Source organism: Leucoraja erinacea, chromosome 27 (assembly GCF_028641065.1).
Source record: "Leucoraja erinacea ecotype New England chromosome 27, Leri_hhj_1, whole genome shotgun sequence".
NCBI classification, from domain to species: Eukaryota; Metazoa; Chordata; class Chondrichthyes; order Rajiformes; family Rajidae; genus Leucoraja; species Leucoraja erinaceus.
This window is the reverse complement of record NC_073403.1, coordinates 1,846,689-1,863,449: the sequence shown is the minus strand read 5'-3', so window position 1 is coordinate 1,863,449 and position 16,761 is coordinate 1,846,689. Positions and strand designations below refer to the sequence as shown.

At 47.3% G+C, this 16,761-nt stretch overlaps 1 protein-coding gene across 1 annotated transcript in view; it reads right to left on the bottom strand.

Moving 5' to 3' along the window:
• Positions 1 to 16,761, bottom strand: part of LOC129710083 (SH3 and cysteine-rich domain-containing protein 2-like) — a 108,949-nt gene that overhangs the window by 5,694 nt on the left and 86,494 nt on the right. Inside the window, exons 6-9 of the mRNA XM_055656797.1 lie at positions 15,490 to 15,568; positions 13,360 to 13,421; positions 7,924 to 8,021; positions 3,521 to 3,572 (exon numbers count right to left, since the gene is read on the bottom strand). Coding sequence (XP_055512772.1) covers positions 3,521 to 3,572; positions 7,924 to 8,021; positions 13,360 to 13,421; positions 15,490 to 15,568 — 291 coding nt within the window. The remainder of the gene's footprint in view (positions 1 to 3,520; positions 3,573 to 7,923; positions 8,022 to 13,359; positions 13,422 to 15,489; positions 15,569 to 16,761) is intronic.

Below are 16,761 nucleotides of genomic sequence, written 5' to 3'. Positions count from 1 at the left end.
TGCGCCACCTTGCCGCCCAGTCCTCCAGCACGTTGCGGTTCACTGTCGACTAGTACCTTTCACTAGGAAAACTTACTCAAACCTTCACGTGACTTCGTCAGAGTAGTTAAGGAAGTAGCTCCAGAAATAGTGGATGCATTAGTAATAATCTTTCAAAACTCCTTAGATTCTGGAGTAGTTCCAGAGGATTGGCGGGTAGCAAACGTAACCCCACTTTTTAAGAAGGGAGGGAGAGAGAAAACGGGGAATTACAGACCAGTTAGCCTAACATCGGTAGTGGGGAAACTGCTAGAGTCAGTTATTAAAGATGGGATAGCAGCACATTTAGAAAGTGGTGAAATCATTGGACAAAGTCAGCATGGATTTACGAAAGGTAAATCATGTCTGACGAATCTTATAGAATTTTTCGAGGATGTAACTAGTAGCGTGGATAGGGGAGAACCAGTGGATGTGGTGTATCTGGACTTCCAGAAGGCTTTCGACAAGGTCCCACATAAGAGATTAGTATACAAACTTAAAGCACATGGCATTGGGGGTTCAGTATTGATGTGGATAGAGAACTGGCTGGCAAACAGGAAGCAAAGAGTAGGAAAAACGGGTCCTTTTCAAAATGGCAGGCAGTGACTAGTGGGTACCGCAAGGCTCAGTACTGGGACCCCAGCTATTTACAATATATATTAATGATCTGGATGAGGGAATTGAAGGCAATATCTCCAAGTTTGCGGATGACACTAAGCTGGGGGGCAGTGTTAGGTGTGAGGAGGATGCTAGGAGACTGCAAAGTGACTTGGATAGGCTGGGTGAGTGGGCAAATGTTTGGCAGATGCAGTATAATGTGGATAAATGTGAGGTTATCCATTTTGGTGGCAAAAAACGGGAAAGCAGATTATTATCTAAACGGTGGCCGATTGGGAAAGGGGGAGATGCAGCGAGACCTGGGTGTCATGGTACACCAGTCATTGAAGGTAGGCATGCAGGTGCAGCAGGCAGTAAAGAAAGCGAATGGCATGTTGGCTTTCATAGCAAGAGGATTTGAGTATAGGAGCAGGGAGGTTCTACTGCAGTTGTATAGGGTCTTGGTGAGACCACACCTGGAGTATTGCGTGCAGTTTTGGTCTCCAAATCTGAGGAAGGACATTATTGCCATAGAGGGAGTGCAGAGAAGGTTCACCAGACTGATTCCTGGGATGTCAGGACTGTCTTATGAAGAAAGACTGGATAGACTTGGTTTATACTCTCTAGAGTTTAGGAGATTGAGAGGGGATCTTATAGAAACTTACAAAATTCTTAAGGGGTTAGACAGGCTAGATGCAGGAAGATTGTTTCCGATGTTGGGGAAGTCCAGGACAAGGGGTCACAGCTTAAGGATAAGGGGGAAATCCTTTAAAACCGAGATGAGGAGAACTTTTTTCACACAGAGAGTGGTGAATCTCTGGAACTCTCTGCCACAGAGGGTAGTTGAGGCCAGTTCATTGGCTATATTTAAGAGGGAGTTAGATGTGGCCCTTGTGGCCAAGGGGATCAGAGGGTATGGAGAAAAGGCAGGTACGGGATACTGAGTTGGATGATCAGCCATGATCATATTAAATGGCGGTGCAGGCTCGAAGGGCCGAATGGCCTACTCCTGCACCTAATTTCTATGTTTCTATGTTCCCATACCAACGTCGTTCAGTTAGTGTTTCACTAAAATTGGCTTCAATGCCTGTGATGAAAACTGGGACAAACTGAAGAGAGACGTGAGCCGTGTTATTTCTTGACAGTGGTTTTTGGAGAATGTTTCCCAATCCAGCCTTGGCAGAGTTTAAGCAATCAGGAGAAGATCTGACGAGAACCATCTTGGGATAACCAGGACTGTGGAATGTGAAGGGCTTGAGGGCCTGAGCTACAGGGAGAGGTTGAGGAGGCTGGGACTCTATTCCTTGGAGCGCAGGAAGATGAGGGGTGATCTTATAGATGTGTATGAAATCATGAGAGGAACACATCAGGTAGATGCACAGAGACTCTCGCCCAGATTAGGACAATCATAAACCAGAGGAAGGTACACAAAATTGCTGGGAGAAACACAGCGGGTGCAGCAGCATCTATGGAGCGAAGGAAATAGGCAACGTTTCGGGCCGAAACCCTTCCGGGTTTCGGCCCGAAACGTTGCCTATTTCCTATAGTGGAGATTGTTCAACTCTTTGCATGGAGCGAAGGAAATAGGCAACGTTTCGGGCCGAAACCCTTCTTCAGACTGATTCTTCAGAACCAGAGGACATAGGTTTGAAGTGGGAAAAGTTTAATAGGAACCGGATGGGTAAGGGATAGACAGAGTTGACGTGGAAAAGCTTTTCCCACTGAGAGTAGGGAAGATGCAAACAAGGGGACATGACATGAGAATTAAGGGACTGAAGTTTAGGGGTAACATGAGGGGGAACTTCTTTACTCAGAGAGTGGTAGCTGTGTGGAATGAGCTTCCAGTGAAGGTGGTGGAGGCAGGTTCGTTTTTATCATTTAAAAATAAATTGGATAGTTATATGGATGGGAAAGGAATGGAGGGTTATGGTCTGAGCACAGGTATATGGGACTAGGGGAGATTATGTGTTCGGCACGGACTAGAAGGGTCGAGATGGCCTGTTTCCGTGCTGTAATTGTTATATGGTTATATGGTAATATCTTTTTATACAAAGGGTGGTGGGTGTATGGAACGAGCTGCCGGAGGAGATAGTTGAGGCAGGTACAATCGCACTGTTTAAGAGACATTTTGACATGTACATGGATAGGACAGATTTAGAGGGATATGGGCCACACGCTGACAGGTGGGGCTAGTAGTAGCTGGTAGCAAGTTGGGCCGAAGGGCCTGTTTCCATGCTGTATCACTCTATGACTAAATGCTGGCCCTATCAATGACATCCATGCCTCCAATGGCGTAGGGCTCAACGTTACACCTGCGTTCAACTTTCGCAGATCTTTAACAGATAAAGGCTTTAAAAAGAAAGGTAGACAAAAATGCTGGAGAAACTCAGCGGGTGAAGCAGCATCTATGGATCCTTGAAGGGTCTCGACCCGAAACGTTACCTATTTCCTTCACTCCATAGATGCTGCCTGCACCCGCTGAGTCTCTCCAGCATTTTTGTCTACCTTCGATTTTCCAGCATCTGCAGTTCAATCTCCACTATAGGAAATAGGCAACGTTTCGGGCCGAAACCCTACGGGTTTCAGCCCGAAACGTTGCCTATTTCCTTCGCTCCATAGATGCTGCTGCACCCGCTGAGTTTCTCCAGCATTTTTGTCTACCTTCGATTTTCCAGCATCTGCACAGTTCCTTCTTAAATATTCTTGCTTTAAGAAGGAGCTATTCTCTCTTTGAACGCGGTGATATTAAGATAGTCAGCTGGCAATAAAATGGCTCTGCTATCATTCCACAAGGTTAACAGCGTCCTCCCACTTCCTCCATTTGCTGTCGAGCTTCAGCGTGAGCTCCTGAATATTTACCGCAGAGACTGGCAGTCTGGGTCCCAATAAGCCGTCTGATATTTACCTTCCACCAGTCTTCGTTGGAGTCGTCCGTGACCACAATCCTGTCTCCTTGCCTGATAAAATAATAACGAGATTATTAAGAGACGCCTCAAGCTGTGTGGCTTCATGTTCACTTCATATCTTCCAGGAATGATTCACTCTGCCAGGCTATTAAAGTAATTGGGCTGCTGGCTTCAGCGGGAGTGCGTTTGTGCTTTGGAGAAGCGGACGTCTTAGTGAGAAATAATATATTGACAGAATCTGTGCCCGCATCTAATGCCACAATCCTGTTCTTCCACCCTTCTGCCCGTCATCCTTGCTCCAAATGCTATCCCATTCCCATTCCCATTTCCATCACCAACCCAACCCAAGGACAAGAAGGCTCTGCAGAGAGTAGTGCGTTCGGCCGAACGCACTATGGGAACTTCACTCACCCCCCCTGCAGGAACTATACAACAGGAGGTGCAACTCCAGAGCAAACAAAATCATGGGAGACCCCTTCCACCCCTGCAACGGACTGTTCCAGCTGCTACGGTCAGGCAAACGCCTCCGTTGCCATGCGGTGAGAACGGAGAGGTTGAGAAGGAGTTTCTTCACAGAGGCAATTCGGACTGTAAACGCCTATCTCACCAGGGGCTAACTCTACAGAACGTTTTTTCCTTCTATTATTTATTATGTAAAAGAATATGTGTGTTATGATTGTGTTTATAATTTGTTTGGTTGTTTTGTTGTTTGTCTTTTGCACAAAAGTCCGCGAGCATTGCCACTTTCATTTCACTGCACATCTCGTATGTGTATGTGACAAATAAACTTGACTTGACTTGACTTGACTTGAAAAGGCAACGGTCTCCAGATTCTTACCACACTCTGTACTAAAAGTATTTCCATTGACGTCCAGGTTTATCGTTGTCGCTTCTCCCGAGCTTGGATAGTTTTTATAGTAAGTAAGTCTATTGGCCAAGTATTCACATACAAGGAATTTGCCTTGGTGCTCCGCCCACAAGTAAAACAACATGACATACAGTGACAGTTACGAATGACTCAGGAAACACTAAACATTAATAATAATAAAACATTAAAATGATCTAACACCATCGATCAAGCATGTGAACCAACAACATTTTATGGTGGAGATTGACAGATATATGGGGAAGTCCAGGACAAGGGGTCACAGCTTAAGGATAAGGGGGAAATCCTTTAAAACCGAGATGAGAAGAACCTTTTTCACACAGAGAGTGGTGAATCTCTGGAACTCTCTGCCACAGAAGGTAGTTGAGGCCACAGTTCACAGTTCAGATGTGGCCCTTGTGGCTAAGGGGATCAGAGGGTGTGGAGAGAAGGCAGGTACGGGATACTGAGTTGGATGATCAGCCAAGATCATATTGAATGGCGGTGCAGGCTCGAAGGGCGGAATGGCCTACTCCTGCACCTATTTTCTATGTTTCTATATGATGGATCGGGAATGATCCCGGGAATGTGTGGGTTGACCTATGATGAGCGTTTGACGGCACTTAGCGAATAGTGAAAGGCCTGGATAGAGTGGACGTGGAGAGGATGATTCCACCAGTGGGAGACTCTAGGACTCGAGGACACAGCCTCTGAATTAAACAATGCACCGTTAAAAAGGTGATGAGGAGGGATTTATTTAATCAGAGGGTCTTCTTTCAGCTGAAAGCAGGTCTGAAAATACCCATCCGATGTCCTCACTATTTGTGTTTAAGAAGGAACTGCAGATGCTGGAAAATCGAAGGTAGACAAAAATGCTGGAGAAACTCAGCGGGTGCAGCAGCATCTATGGAGAGAAGGAAATAGGCAACGTTGCCTATTTCCTTCGCTCCATGCAAAGAGTTGAACAATCTCCACTATAGGAAATAGGCAACGTTTCGGGCCGAAACCCTTTGGGTTTCGGCCCGAAACGTTGCCTATTTCCTTCGCTCCGTAGATGCTTCGTGAAATTAGATTAGATTAGATTAGATTATTTAATGACCACACAGTCAAGCTGGTGGAATTCAGGTTCAGTACAGGAGGTTATACATAGAAACATAGAAATTAGGTGCAGGAGTAGGCCATTCGCCCCTTCGAGCCCGCACCGCCATTCAATATGATCATGGCTGATCATCCAACTCAGTATCCCGTACCTGCCTTCTCTCCATACCCCCTGATCCCCTTAGCCAGAAGGGCCAAATCTAACTCCCTCTTAAATATAGCAAGAGGGAGTTGGAGAGAGAATGGAGGTATGGAGAGAAGGCAGGTACGGGATACTGAGTTGGATGATCAGCCATGATCATATTGAACTCCCTCTTAAATATAGCCAATGAACTGGCCTCAACTACCCTCTGTGGCAGAGAGTTCCAGAGATTCACCACTCTCTGTGTGAAAAAAGTTCTTCTCATCTCGGTTTTAAAGGATTTCCCCCTTATCCTTAAGCTGTGACCCCCTGTCCTGGACTTCCCCAACATCGGGAGCAATCTTCCTGCATCTAGCCTGTCCAACCCCTTAAGAATTTTGTAAGTTTCTATAAGATCCCCTCGCAATCTCCTAAATTCTAGAGAGTATAAACCAAGTCTATCCAGTCTTTCTTCATAAGACAGTCCTGACATCCATACAATAGGTTGATAGGCTAATTCCCGTCAAACATAACATAAAAACACAACAACATACAGTGTACAGTACATGCACGAGGTGGCTGTGTGATGTTGTCATAGAGTGTTCAGAATTCGAATTGCATGTGGATAGAAACTATTTTTAAATGGTGATGTTTTGGCGGGCAGTGAGCAGTAGCTCCTTCCTGACGGCAGCAGGTGGAAGATGTAGTGAGCTGGGTGGGAGGGATCAGAAATCATTTTCTTCACCCTCGACACGGACCGTTTGACATTGAGTGATTCTATTGATGGGAGGGGAATGCTGATGATTGTGGATGCTTTGTTGACAATGCGCTGTAGTTTATTACGGGAGTGAGTGTCTAGACTGCCGTACCAGACTGTTATTGATGAAGTGAGCATGCTTTGGATGATGGCTGTGTAAAATCGGATTAGGAGATGTTTCCTCACTCTGAACTTGAGCTGGCAGAGAAAGAAGAGTCTTTGGTTGGCTTTTTTATAAATGTGATCCGAATTGATTTTCCATTTGAGGTTATTGCTTATACGAGTGCCAAGAAATTTGAATGAGTCAGTGGTGGATATGGGTTCGCCTGAGATGATCAGCCATGATCATATTGAATGGCGGTGCAGGCTCGAAGGGCCGAATGGCCTCTACTCCTGCACCTAATTTCTATGTTTCTATGTTTCTATGAGTAGGAGGGTCTTGGGTTGTGCCTTACGTCTGAGATCAATGATAAGTTTGTGTGTTTTTGATGTGTTGAGTAGGAGGTTATTATCTGTGCACCAAGTGACTGCTTTGCGTGTTTGAGTGCGGTATCTCCAGAGATAAGACTTTGCCTTCCATCACAGTGAGGAGGAGATTCACTGTGATGGATGTTTGTGTAAATTGGTTCTTGGTTCTTCTTCTTGTTTGTATGACTGCAGAAACCAAATTTTGTTTGAACCTCTGGGTTCAAATGACAACAAATAGATTGTATTGCATTGTATTGCTGCTGCACCCGCTGAGTTTCTCCAGCATTGTTGTGTACCTTCGATTTTCCAGCATCTGCAGCTCCTTCTTAAATAGTGAGGACATAGAAACATAGAAACATAGAAATTAGGTGCAGGAGTAGGCCATTCGGCCCTTCGAGCCTGCACCGCCATTCAATATGATCATAGCTGATCATCCAACTCAGTATCCCGTACCTGCCTTCTCTCCATACCCTCTGATCCCCTTAGCCACAAGGGCCACATCTAACTCCCTATTAAATATAGCCAATGAACTGTGGCCTCGACTACCCTCTGCGGCAGAGAGTTCCAGAGATTCACCACTCTCTGTGTGAAAAAAGTTAATCTCATCTCGGTTTTAAAGGATTTCCCCCTTATCCTTAAGCTGTGACCTCTTGTCCTGGACTTCCCCAACATCGGGAACAATCTTCCTGCATCTAGCCTGTCCAACCCCCTTAAGAATTTTGTAAGTTTCTATAAGATCCCCTCTCAATCTCCTAAATTCTAGAGAGTATAAACCAAGTCTATCCAGTCTTTCTTCATAAGACAGTCCTGACATCCCAGGAATCAGTCTGGTGAACCTTCTCTGTACTCCCTCTATGGCAATAATGTCCTTCCTCAGATTTGGAGACCAAAACTGTACGCAATACTCCAGGTGTGGTCTCACCAAGACCCTGTACAACTGCAGTAGAACCTCCCTGCTCCTATACTCAAATCCTTTTGCTATGAAATTGGATAATTGGAAATATGAAATTTGCTATACATTGGACGGGTATTTTCAGACCTGCTCCCAGCTGAAAGAATGGTTTGTGTCAATGACCCCAGAAGTCATACTTACTGCAGACCCAGGTCATTCTGTTCCTGTGGTACAAACTTGTAGAGTGCTACGTAGGTGTGCATCTGCAACATGTCTTTGCGGAGCGACGGTTTCCTGACCTGTAGGGTCGACAGAACACGAGCTTTCAGTCAGGTGAAGAAAACGTCCTTAACTCCCTTTCCAGAGCGGCACGGTGGCGCAGCGGTAGAGTTGCTGCCTCACAGCGCCAGAGTCCCGGGTTCGATCCCAACTACGGGAGCTTGCCTGCGCAGAGTTTGTATGCTCTCCCCGTGACCTGCGTGGGTTTTCTCCAGGATCTTCGGTTTCCTCCCGCGCTCCAAGGAGGTACAGGGAGGAAACCCGTGCACCCGGAGGAAACCCACGTGGTCACGGGGGGAGAATATACAAACTCCGTACAGTCGGGGTCCGGGTCAAACCCCAGTCACAGGGAGACCCACCAGGTCATAGGGAGAACGTGCAAACGCCACAAAGACAGCGCCCGAAGTCAGGATCGAACCGCTGCCAGGTTAGAGCCAGCAGTCTCTGGCGATGTGAGGCAGCAGTTCTACCCGCTGCACCACAGTGCCACGCCCACTGCTGCTCAGCCCATTACCACACCATCAGCACTGTCGAAATGTATGAAATTGAAAACAACATCGAACTTCAAACACAAACTGATTTGTGACAAAACTCCATTTAACTGCCTTTCCCCCCCAAATCTAGTTTAGTTTTGTTTAGAGATACAGCGCGAAAACAGGCCCTTCGGCCCACCGAGTCCGTGCCGACCAGCGATCCCCGCACATTAACACTTTGTAGTGTGTGGGAGGAAACCGAAGATCTCGGTGAGAAAACCCACGCAGGTCACGGGGAGAACGTGCAAACTCCGTACAGACAGCACCCGTGGTCAGGATCGAACCCGGGTCTCTGGCGCTGTAAGCGCTGTAAGGCAGCAACTCTACCGCTGCTTCTAGTTGAAGATACCCTTTCCACTCCAAACTTGTCAACCCCTCCTTTAGGATGCTACATAATCCCGCGTCTTTGACTATATTCTTGTTCACCAGTCCTAATGCTTCCAGCTCTTCTTGGTTTATTTTTGATATTTATTAAGGATAAGGGGGAAATCTTTTAGGACCGAGATGAGAAAAACATTTTTCACACAGAGCGTGGTGAATCTCTGGAACTCTCTGCCACAGAAGGTAGTTGAGGCCACAGTTCATTGGCTATACTTAAGAGGGAGTTAGATGTGGCCCTTGTGGCTAAAGGGATCAGGGGGTATGGAGAGAAGGCAGGGACGGGATACTGAGTTGGATGATCAGCCATGATCATATTGAATGGCGGTGCAGGCTCGAAGGGCCGAATGGCCTACTCCTGCACCTAATTTCTATGTTTCTATGTATAACCTCCTGTACTGAACCTGAATTCCACCAGCTTGACTGTGTGCTCATTAAATAATCTAATCTAATCTAATCTAATCTCACGAAGCATCTACAGAGCGAGGGAAATAGGCAACGTTTCCAAAGGGTTTCGGCCCGAAACGTTGCCTATTTCCTATAGTGGAGATTGTTCAACTCTTTGCATGGAGCTAAAGGGATCAGGGGGTATGGAGAGAAGGCAGGTACAGGATACTGAATTGGATGATCAGCCATGATCATATTGAATGGCGAATGGTGCAGGCTCGAGGGGCCGAATGGCCTACTCCTGCACCTATTTTCTATGAATCTATGAATCCTCAGGCATAAGAAATTGGACAATTTACGGTCTCACTTTCACCACTGCTGCAAGTTAGTTTTGTTAGTTTTCTGAAGAAAGGTCTGAAGAAGGGTCTCGACCCGAAACGTCACCTATTCCTTCTCTCCAGAGATGCTGCCGGTCCCGCTGAGTTACTCCAGCATCTTGTGTCTATCTTCGGTTTAAACCGGCATCTGCAGTTCCTTCCTACACTTTGATTTTCTGCTGCATTGATTTGTCTATTAATAATGGTTCTCAATATCGCCTCTGCTATAATTCTACTGCTAGAGAAAGCAGCGATGACTTAGTCATGCTTGTGTGGATACAATTATAATTTCCCCCTCTCTTGCTCGTGACGGTGCTGTTAGAGAAATGTGATTATTTGCTGCTTAAGCCTGTTTGCTGCAGTCAATTTGTAGACTTTTGTAGACATTTTGGTGGCAAAAACGGGAAAGCAGATTATTATCTAAATGGTGGCCGATCGGGAAAGGGGGAGATGCAGCGAGACCTGGGTGTCATGGTACACCAGTCATTGAAGGTAGGCATGCAGGTGCAGCAGGCAGTAAAGAAAGAGAATGGTATGTTAGCTTTCATTGCAAAAGGATTTGAGTATAGGAGCAGGGAAGTTCTACTGCAGTTGTACAGGGTCTTGGTGAGACCACACCTGGAGTATTGCGTACAGTTTTGGTCTCAAAATCTAAGGAAGGACATTATTGCCATAGAGGGAGTGCAGAGACGGTTCACCAGACTGATTCCTGGGATGTCAGGACTGTCTTATGAAGAAAGACTGGATAGACTTGGTTTATACTCTCTAGAATTTAGAAGATTGAGAGGGGATCTTATAGAAACTTACAAAATTCTTAGGGGTTGGACAGGCTAGATGCAGGAAGATTGTTCCCAATGTTGGGGAAGTCCAGGACAAGGGGTCACAGCTTAAGGATAAGGGGGAAATCCTTTAAAACCGAGATGAGAAGAAGTTTTTTCACACTGAGAGTGGTGAATCTCTGGAACTCTCTGCCACAGAGGGTAGTCAAGGCCAGTTCATTGGCTATATTTAAGAGGGAGTTAGATGTGGCCCTTGTGGCTAAGGGGATCAGAGGGTATGGAGAGAAGGCAGGTACGGGATACTGAGTTGGATGATCAGCCATGATCATATTGAATGGCGGTGCAGGCTCGAGGGGCCGAATGGCCTCTACTCCTGCACCTAATTTCTATGTTTTCTATGTTGGTCAGCATGGGCTATTTGGGCCGAAGGGCCTGTTTCCAAGCTGTATGATGCTATAACTATATTCTGCGCTTTGATCCATCTATTGTACTTGAGTTTGACGCATTATGTACGGTAGCTCTGATCGGTTGGGATGGCAGACAAAGCACCGCTTGTCACTGCATCTCGCTGCATGTAACAGTAATTAACCCATGTCTCTCCTCTACGCACGTAATCCTGGAGTTTTGTAAACAAGCTCAAGGAAGAATGTATTGGCTATTACTCTGATTGCAAGCAAATTGTCCCATGGACAAATCACATCTGTCCACTCTGTTAGCAGAGTGTTCCTCTAATTGGGAAGAAGATGAAAGGATATTACTGAGGTGCTCGGCAGTAAGCAGCTAATGAACTCATTTGTGAATTCGCTGGTGGTGAGAACATTTGTTGGAAACTGTCAGGGTTGGTCCCATTGTACAAGGCTGGTCACAATCCCTTAGGATCGCCGTAGCGTGACGAAGCTTTGTGCACTGCGGTTCTGTGCAGGCGGCCATCAAGAAGCAGAGCAACCATGCGTTACGGTTACCATTGAGGAGCATTGCAACCATGCCTACTGGCTACACTCCGGCAACAGGGGCATCGACGGTGGTGGGGCCCCGGAGACAACAGGACCCTCAGCAGCAACAGGACCCTCGGCGGCAACAGGAGCCTTGGCAGCAACAGGAGCCTCAGCAGCAACAGGAGCCTCGGCTGCAACAGGAGCCTCTGCAACAGGAGCCTCAGCAGCAACAGGAGCCTCAGCAGCAACAGGAGCCTCAGCAGCAACAGGAGCCTCTGCAACAGGAGCCTCAGCAACAGGAGCCGCTGCAACAGGAGCCTCAGCAGCAACAGGAGCCTCTGCAACAGGAGCCTCAGCAGCAACAGGAGCCTCTGCAACAGGAGCCTCAGCAGCAACAGGAGCCTCTGCAACAGGAGCCTCAGCAGCAACAGGAGCCTCTGCAACAGGAGCCTCAGCAGCAACAGGAGCCTCAGCGGCAACAGGAGCCTCAGCAGCAACAGGAGCCTCAGCAGCAACAGGAGCCTCAGCAGGGAGCCTCAACGGGAGCCTCAGCAGCAACAGGAGCCTCGGCAGCAGGGGTGGCTCAATGAGCGTGGGGGGGGGGGGGGGGGGGAGGGGGGGGAGGGGAAGACAATGGGGTACCACCGTGAAGAACCGTGAAGACCCGGCGTGGGGGGGACCACCGTGAGGGACGGTGGGCTAACAAATGGAGGGGGGGGGGGGGGGGGGGGGGACTAGTTTTAGAATCCTCTGCCCAGGGGATAAGCCTGTGTTTGTTTGTTTGTTCGTTCTGGTTTAGGCGCCGTGCACACGGCAACCAGCCAACAGTCGCTTGTCTTTAACTTTTTTAGTTCACTTTTAATTTAATTTTAATTTCAAGTTTTTGTGGACCTTGTCGTGTGTTGCGACTGTTGGCAGAACCAATTTCCCTCCGGTCACTGAATAAAGTTCTATTGTATCGTATCGTATTGTGCATTGGAGGAACAGAACAGCACCTCATCTTTTGCTTGTGCAGCTTACACCCAAGTGGGATGTTTTTTGATTCCTCTCTCTTCAAGTAACCCTTTGCTTTCCCTCTCCCTCTGTCCATCCCCTCACCCTTGTACTCCTACTAGCTGTCCACTGTCCAACAATGAGCCATTGGACGGTCAAGGTGGTGCAGCGGTAGAGTTGCTGCCTTACAGCGAATGTAACGCCAGAGACCCGGGTTCGATCCCGACTACGGGCGCTGTCTGTACGGGGTTTGCACGTTCTCCCCATGACCTGCGTGGGGTTTCTCCGAGATCTTCAGTTGCCTCCCACACTCTAAAGACGTACAGGTTTGCAGGTTAATTGGCTCGGTAAATGTAAAAGAATCTTCCCTAGTGGGTGTAGGATAGTGTTAATGTGCGGGGAACGCTGGTCGGTACGGACCCGGTTGGCCCGAAGGGCCTGTTTCCGCGCTGTATCTCGAAAACGAATCGAATTGTACATTTCCTTGAGCATCTTCTGCTTTGATCTGTCCTTTTCACACCTTACATTCTCTTTGTACCCTTCCGTATCTCTAGCTCAGTTCGGAGACAATGTGTGGAAACAGGCCCTTCAGCCCATCGAGTCCACGCTCCATGTTATCCCAGTTTTGCATTATCCTCACACGAGGGGCAATTTACAGAAGCCAATTAACCTGCAAACCCGCGCATCTTTGGGGTGTGTGGGAGGAAACCGGAGCACCCGGAGAAAACCCACGCGGTCAGAGGGAGAACATGCTAACTCCTTACAGACAGCACCCGTCGTCGGGATCGAACCCAAGTCTCTGGCCAAATTTACCACTTTGCCGCCCTGTTTTACAGTAGGAAAAACAAACCAAACGGCTGCAGGAACTCAGTAGGTCAAGTAGCACCTGTGAAGGCACAGTGATAGTTGATGTTTGGAGTCGAGACCTGGCATACGGGCAAACACTTGCCTTGATTCCTACAGTAGTTGGATTTACCTGAACGGGTACAGAACTCTCTCCTTTATCTTCTGCTTCTACCGTTCCATTCTCCAAAGGCACTTTAGGGAGACAAAAAAAAAATCAATAACGTTCAATTGGATTTAGTGGACAAAGAACCTCAGATCAAAGCACTCCATGACATTAATTAGGGGATGTATCTGTACACAAAATGCTGGAGTCGACTTACTCTCCCATTCAATCAGAGCCGATCTATATCTCCTTCCTAACCCCATTCTCCTGCCTTCTCCCCATAACCATTGACACCTAAAAGGCCACTGTCATGTCAGACTATATCTGTGTGCATTGTCGTTAAGACAGCCATATAACGGAACAGCACATCACTGGAACAGGCCCTTCTACCCCTCATATCCATGCTGGACATGATGCTAAATTGAACTAATCTCTGCCACCACATATTCCACACCCCTCCAACCCATATCTATATCCACGTGCAGATCTAAAAGCCTCTTAAAAGTTACCATCCTATCAATACATGCCATTAACTTATCTAAAATGTCACTATCATTTCAATAAATGCTCCAATCTTCCTTTAGGAAGGAGATGAGGAGGAATGTTGTTAGTCAGAGGGTGGTGAATCTGTGGATTTATTTGACACAGAAGGCTGTGGAGGCCAAGTCAGGGGGTATTTTTAAGGCAGAGATAGATTCTTGATGTGTACGGGTGTCTGGAGTTACGGGGAGAAGGCAGGAGAATGGGGTGAGGAGGGAGAGATAGATCAGCCATGATTGAATAAACTTGATGGGCCGAATGGCCCTAATTCTGCTCCTATCACTTATGGCCTTATCTTATCAATAAATGCCATTATCATATCTAAAATACCACCATCGTATCGGACAACCATATTGCCTAATATAATTTTGTACATTCGTTTTGGACTGCACCCCAATATCCCCCCAACATTTACACCTCAGTTTGCAGTAATAGGTTCTCCGAGATCTTCACATCCTCCTCTCATTTTGTCCAGTTGGAAGTGAGGACTATCTCCCTGGGCCAGTTGTCACCCACTGCGTGTGTGGGAAGGAACTTAGTTAAGAGTTAGATTTAGCTCTTCGAGTTAAGGGAATCAAGGGATATGAGCAAAAAAATGTATTGACTTTGGATGATCAGCCATGATCACATTGAATGGCGGTGCTGGCTCGAAGGGCCGAATGGCCTCTACTCCTGCACCCTATTTTCTATGCCGATGAACTGCCGATGCTGGTTTAAACCAAAGATGGACGCAAACAGCTGGAGTGACTCAGTGGGACAGGCAGCATCTCTGGAAAGAGGGAATGGGTGACGTTTCGGGCCGAGACCACGGAGAGGAAGATGCTCCTCAAACTGTGGAGCATCCTGGACAATACAGCTCACCCCCTCCATCACACACACTGGTCAAGCTGAGGAGCACCTTCAGCAACAGACCGGTTCCACCAAGATGCAGCACAGAACGCCACAGGAGATCCTTCCTCCCTGTGGCTATCAAACCGTAACAACCCCTCCCCCTTCGATCGTGGGGTAGACTGAGACTGGCTCCCCACCCCCTCCCCAATCTTTGCGTAATTTGTGTTATTAACCATATAACCATATAACAATTACAGCACGGAAACAGGCCATCTCGGCCCTACAAGTCCATGCCGAACAAATTTTTTTCCCCTTAGTCCCACCTGCCTGCACTCATACCATAACCCTCCATTCCCTTCTCATCCATATGCCTATCCAATTTATTTTTAAATGATACCAATGAACCTGCCTCCACCACTTCCACTGGGAGCTCATTCCACACCGCCACCACTCTCTGCGTAAAGAAGTTCCCCCTCATATTACCCCTAAACTTCTGTCCCTTAATTCTGATGTCCTCTTGTTTGAATCTTCCCTATTCTCAAAGGGAAAAGCTTGTCCACATCAACTCTGTCTATCCCTCTCATCATTTTAAAGACCTCTATCAGGTCCCCCCTTAACCTTCTGCGCTCCAGAGAATAAAGACCTAACTTATTCAACCTATCTCTGTAACTTAGTTATTGAGACCGTTGGCAGGTCAATTTCCCTCCTGGGATGAATAAAGTTTGATGGTGCTGTATGGTATTTTCGGTGGGTTAATGGTTTAACCCAGGGCCTTTGGTAGCTCACCGGTGTCTGTCTGAGCCTCACACTCCGCAGAGCTACTCGTCCCGAGGTCCGGCTCCTCCTCAATGTCTCCGTTGTTGCCCTGCATTGAACAAGAAGGGGACATCATTGGTGTAAAAAAGCGAATGGTATGTTGGCTTTCATAGCAAGAGGATTTGAGTATAGGAGCAGGGAGGTTCTACTGCAGTTGTACAGGGTCTTGGTGAGACCACACCTGGAGTATTGCATACAGTTTTGGTCTCCAAATCTGAGGAAGGACATTATTGCCATAGAGGGAGTACAGAGAAGGTTCACCAGACTGATTCCTGGGATGTCAGGACTGTCTTATGAAGAAAGACTGGATAGACTTGGTTTATACTCTCTAGAATTTAGGAGATTGAGGGGGGATCTTATAGAAAATTACAAAATTCTTAAGGGGTTGGACAGGCTAGATGCAGGAAGATTGTTCCCGATGTTGGGGAAGTCCAGGACAAGGGGTCACAGCTTAAGGATAAGGGGGAAATCCTTTAAAACCAAGATGAGAAGAACTTTTTTCACACAGAGAGTGGTGAATCTCTGGAACTCTCTGCCACAGAGGGTAGTTGAGGCCACAGTTCATTGGCTATATTTAAGAGGGAGTTAGATGTGGCCCTTGTGGCTAAAGGGATCAGGGGGTATGGAGAGAAGGCAGGTACGGGATACTGAGTTGGATGATCAGCCATGATCATATTGAATGGCGGTGCAGGCTCGAAGGTCCGAATGGCCTACTCCTGCACCTAATTTCTATGTTTCTATGTTTCTAGACACGTCACCAACGGGAACAGGTGCTGGCCTCTCCAGCACACTCTGCCATCCAAGCACCCTAACTCATAAACCTCAAGGGGCTGTCCCACTTAGGTGATTTTTACGCCATCAGGTCGCCGAAAACTTTGATGAACGTTTGAAAAACCAGAGGCGAGCGGAAAAAGGTAACGACTCTTTGGGCGACTACTCACGACCCAACAGGCGTCACCCCGCGACATACTGCGTCTATGACGGGTGCCGGCACGTCTCGGAAAAAAAACCCCGTAAGTGGGACAGGCCCTTTAATCTTCACTAGATCATAAATCCCTCTTGGTCTTGACTGTTCTCAATCACTGAGGCCACTGTACATTAGATGTTGGTGTTTAAGAAGGAACTGTGCAGATGCTGGAAAATCGAAGGTAGACAAAAATGCTGGAGAAACTCAGCGGGTGCAGCAGCATCTATGGAGCAAAGGAAATAGGCAACGCAAAATGGCCTACTCCTGCACCTAAT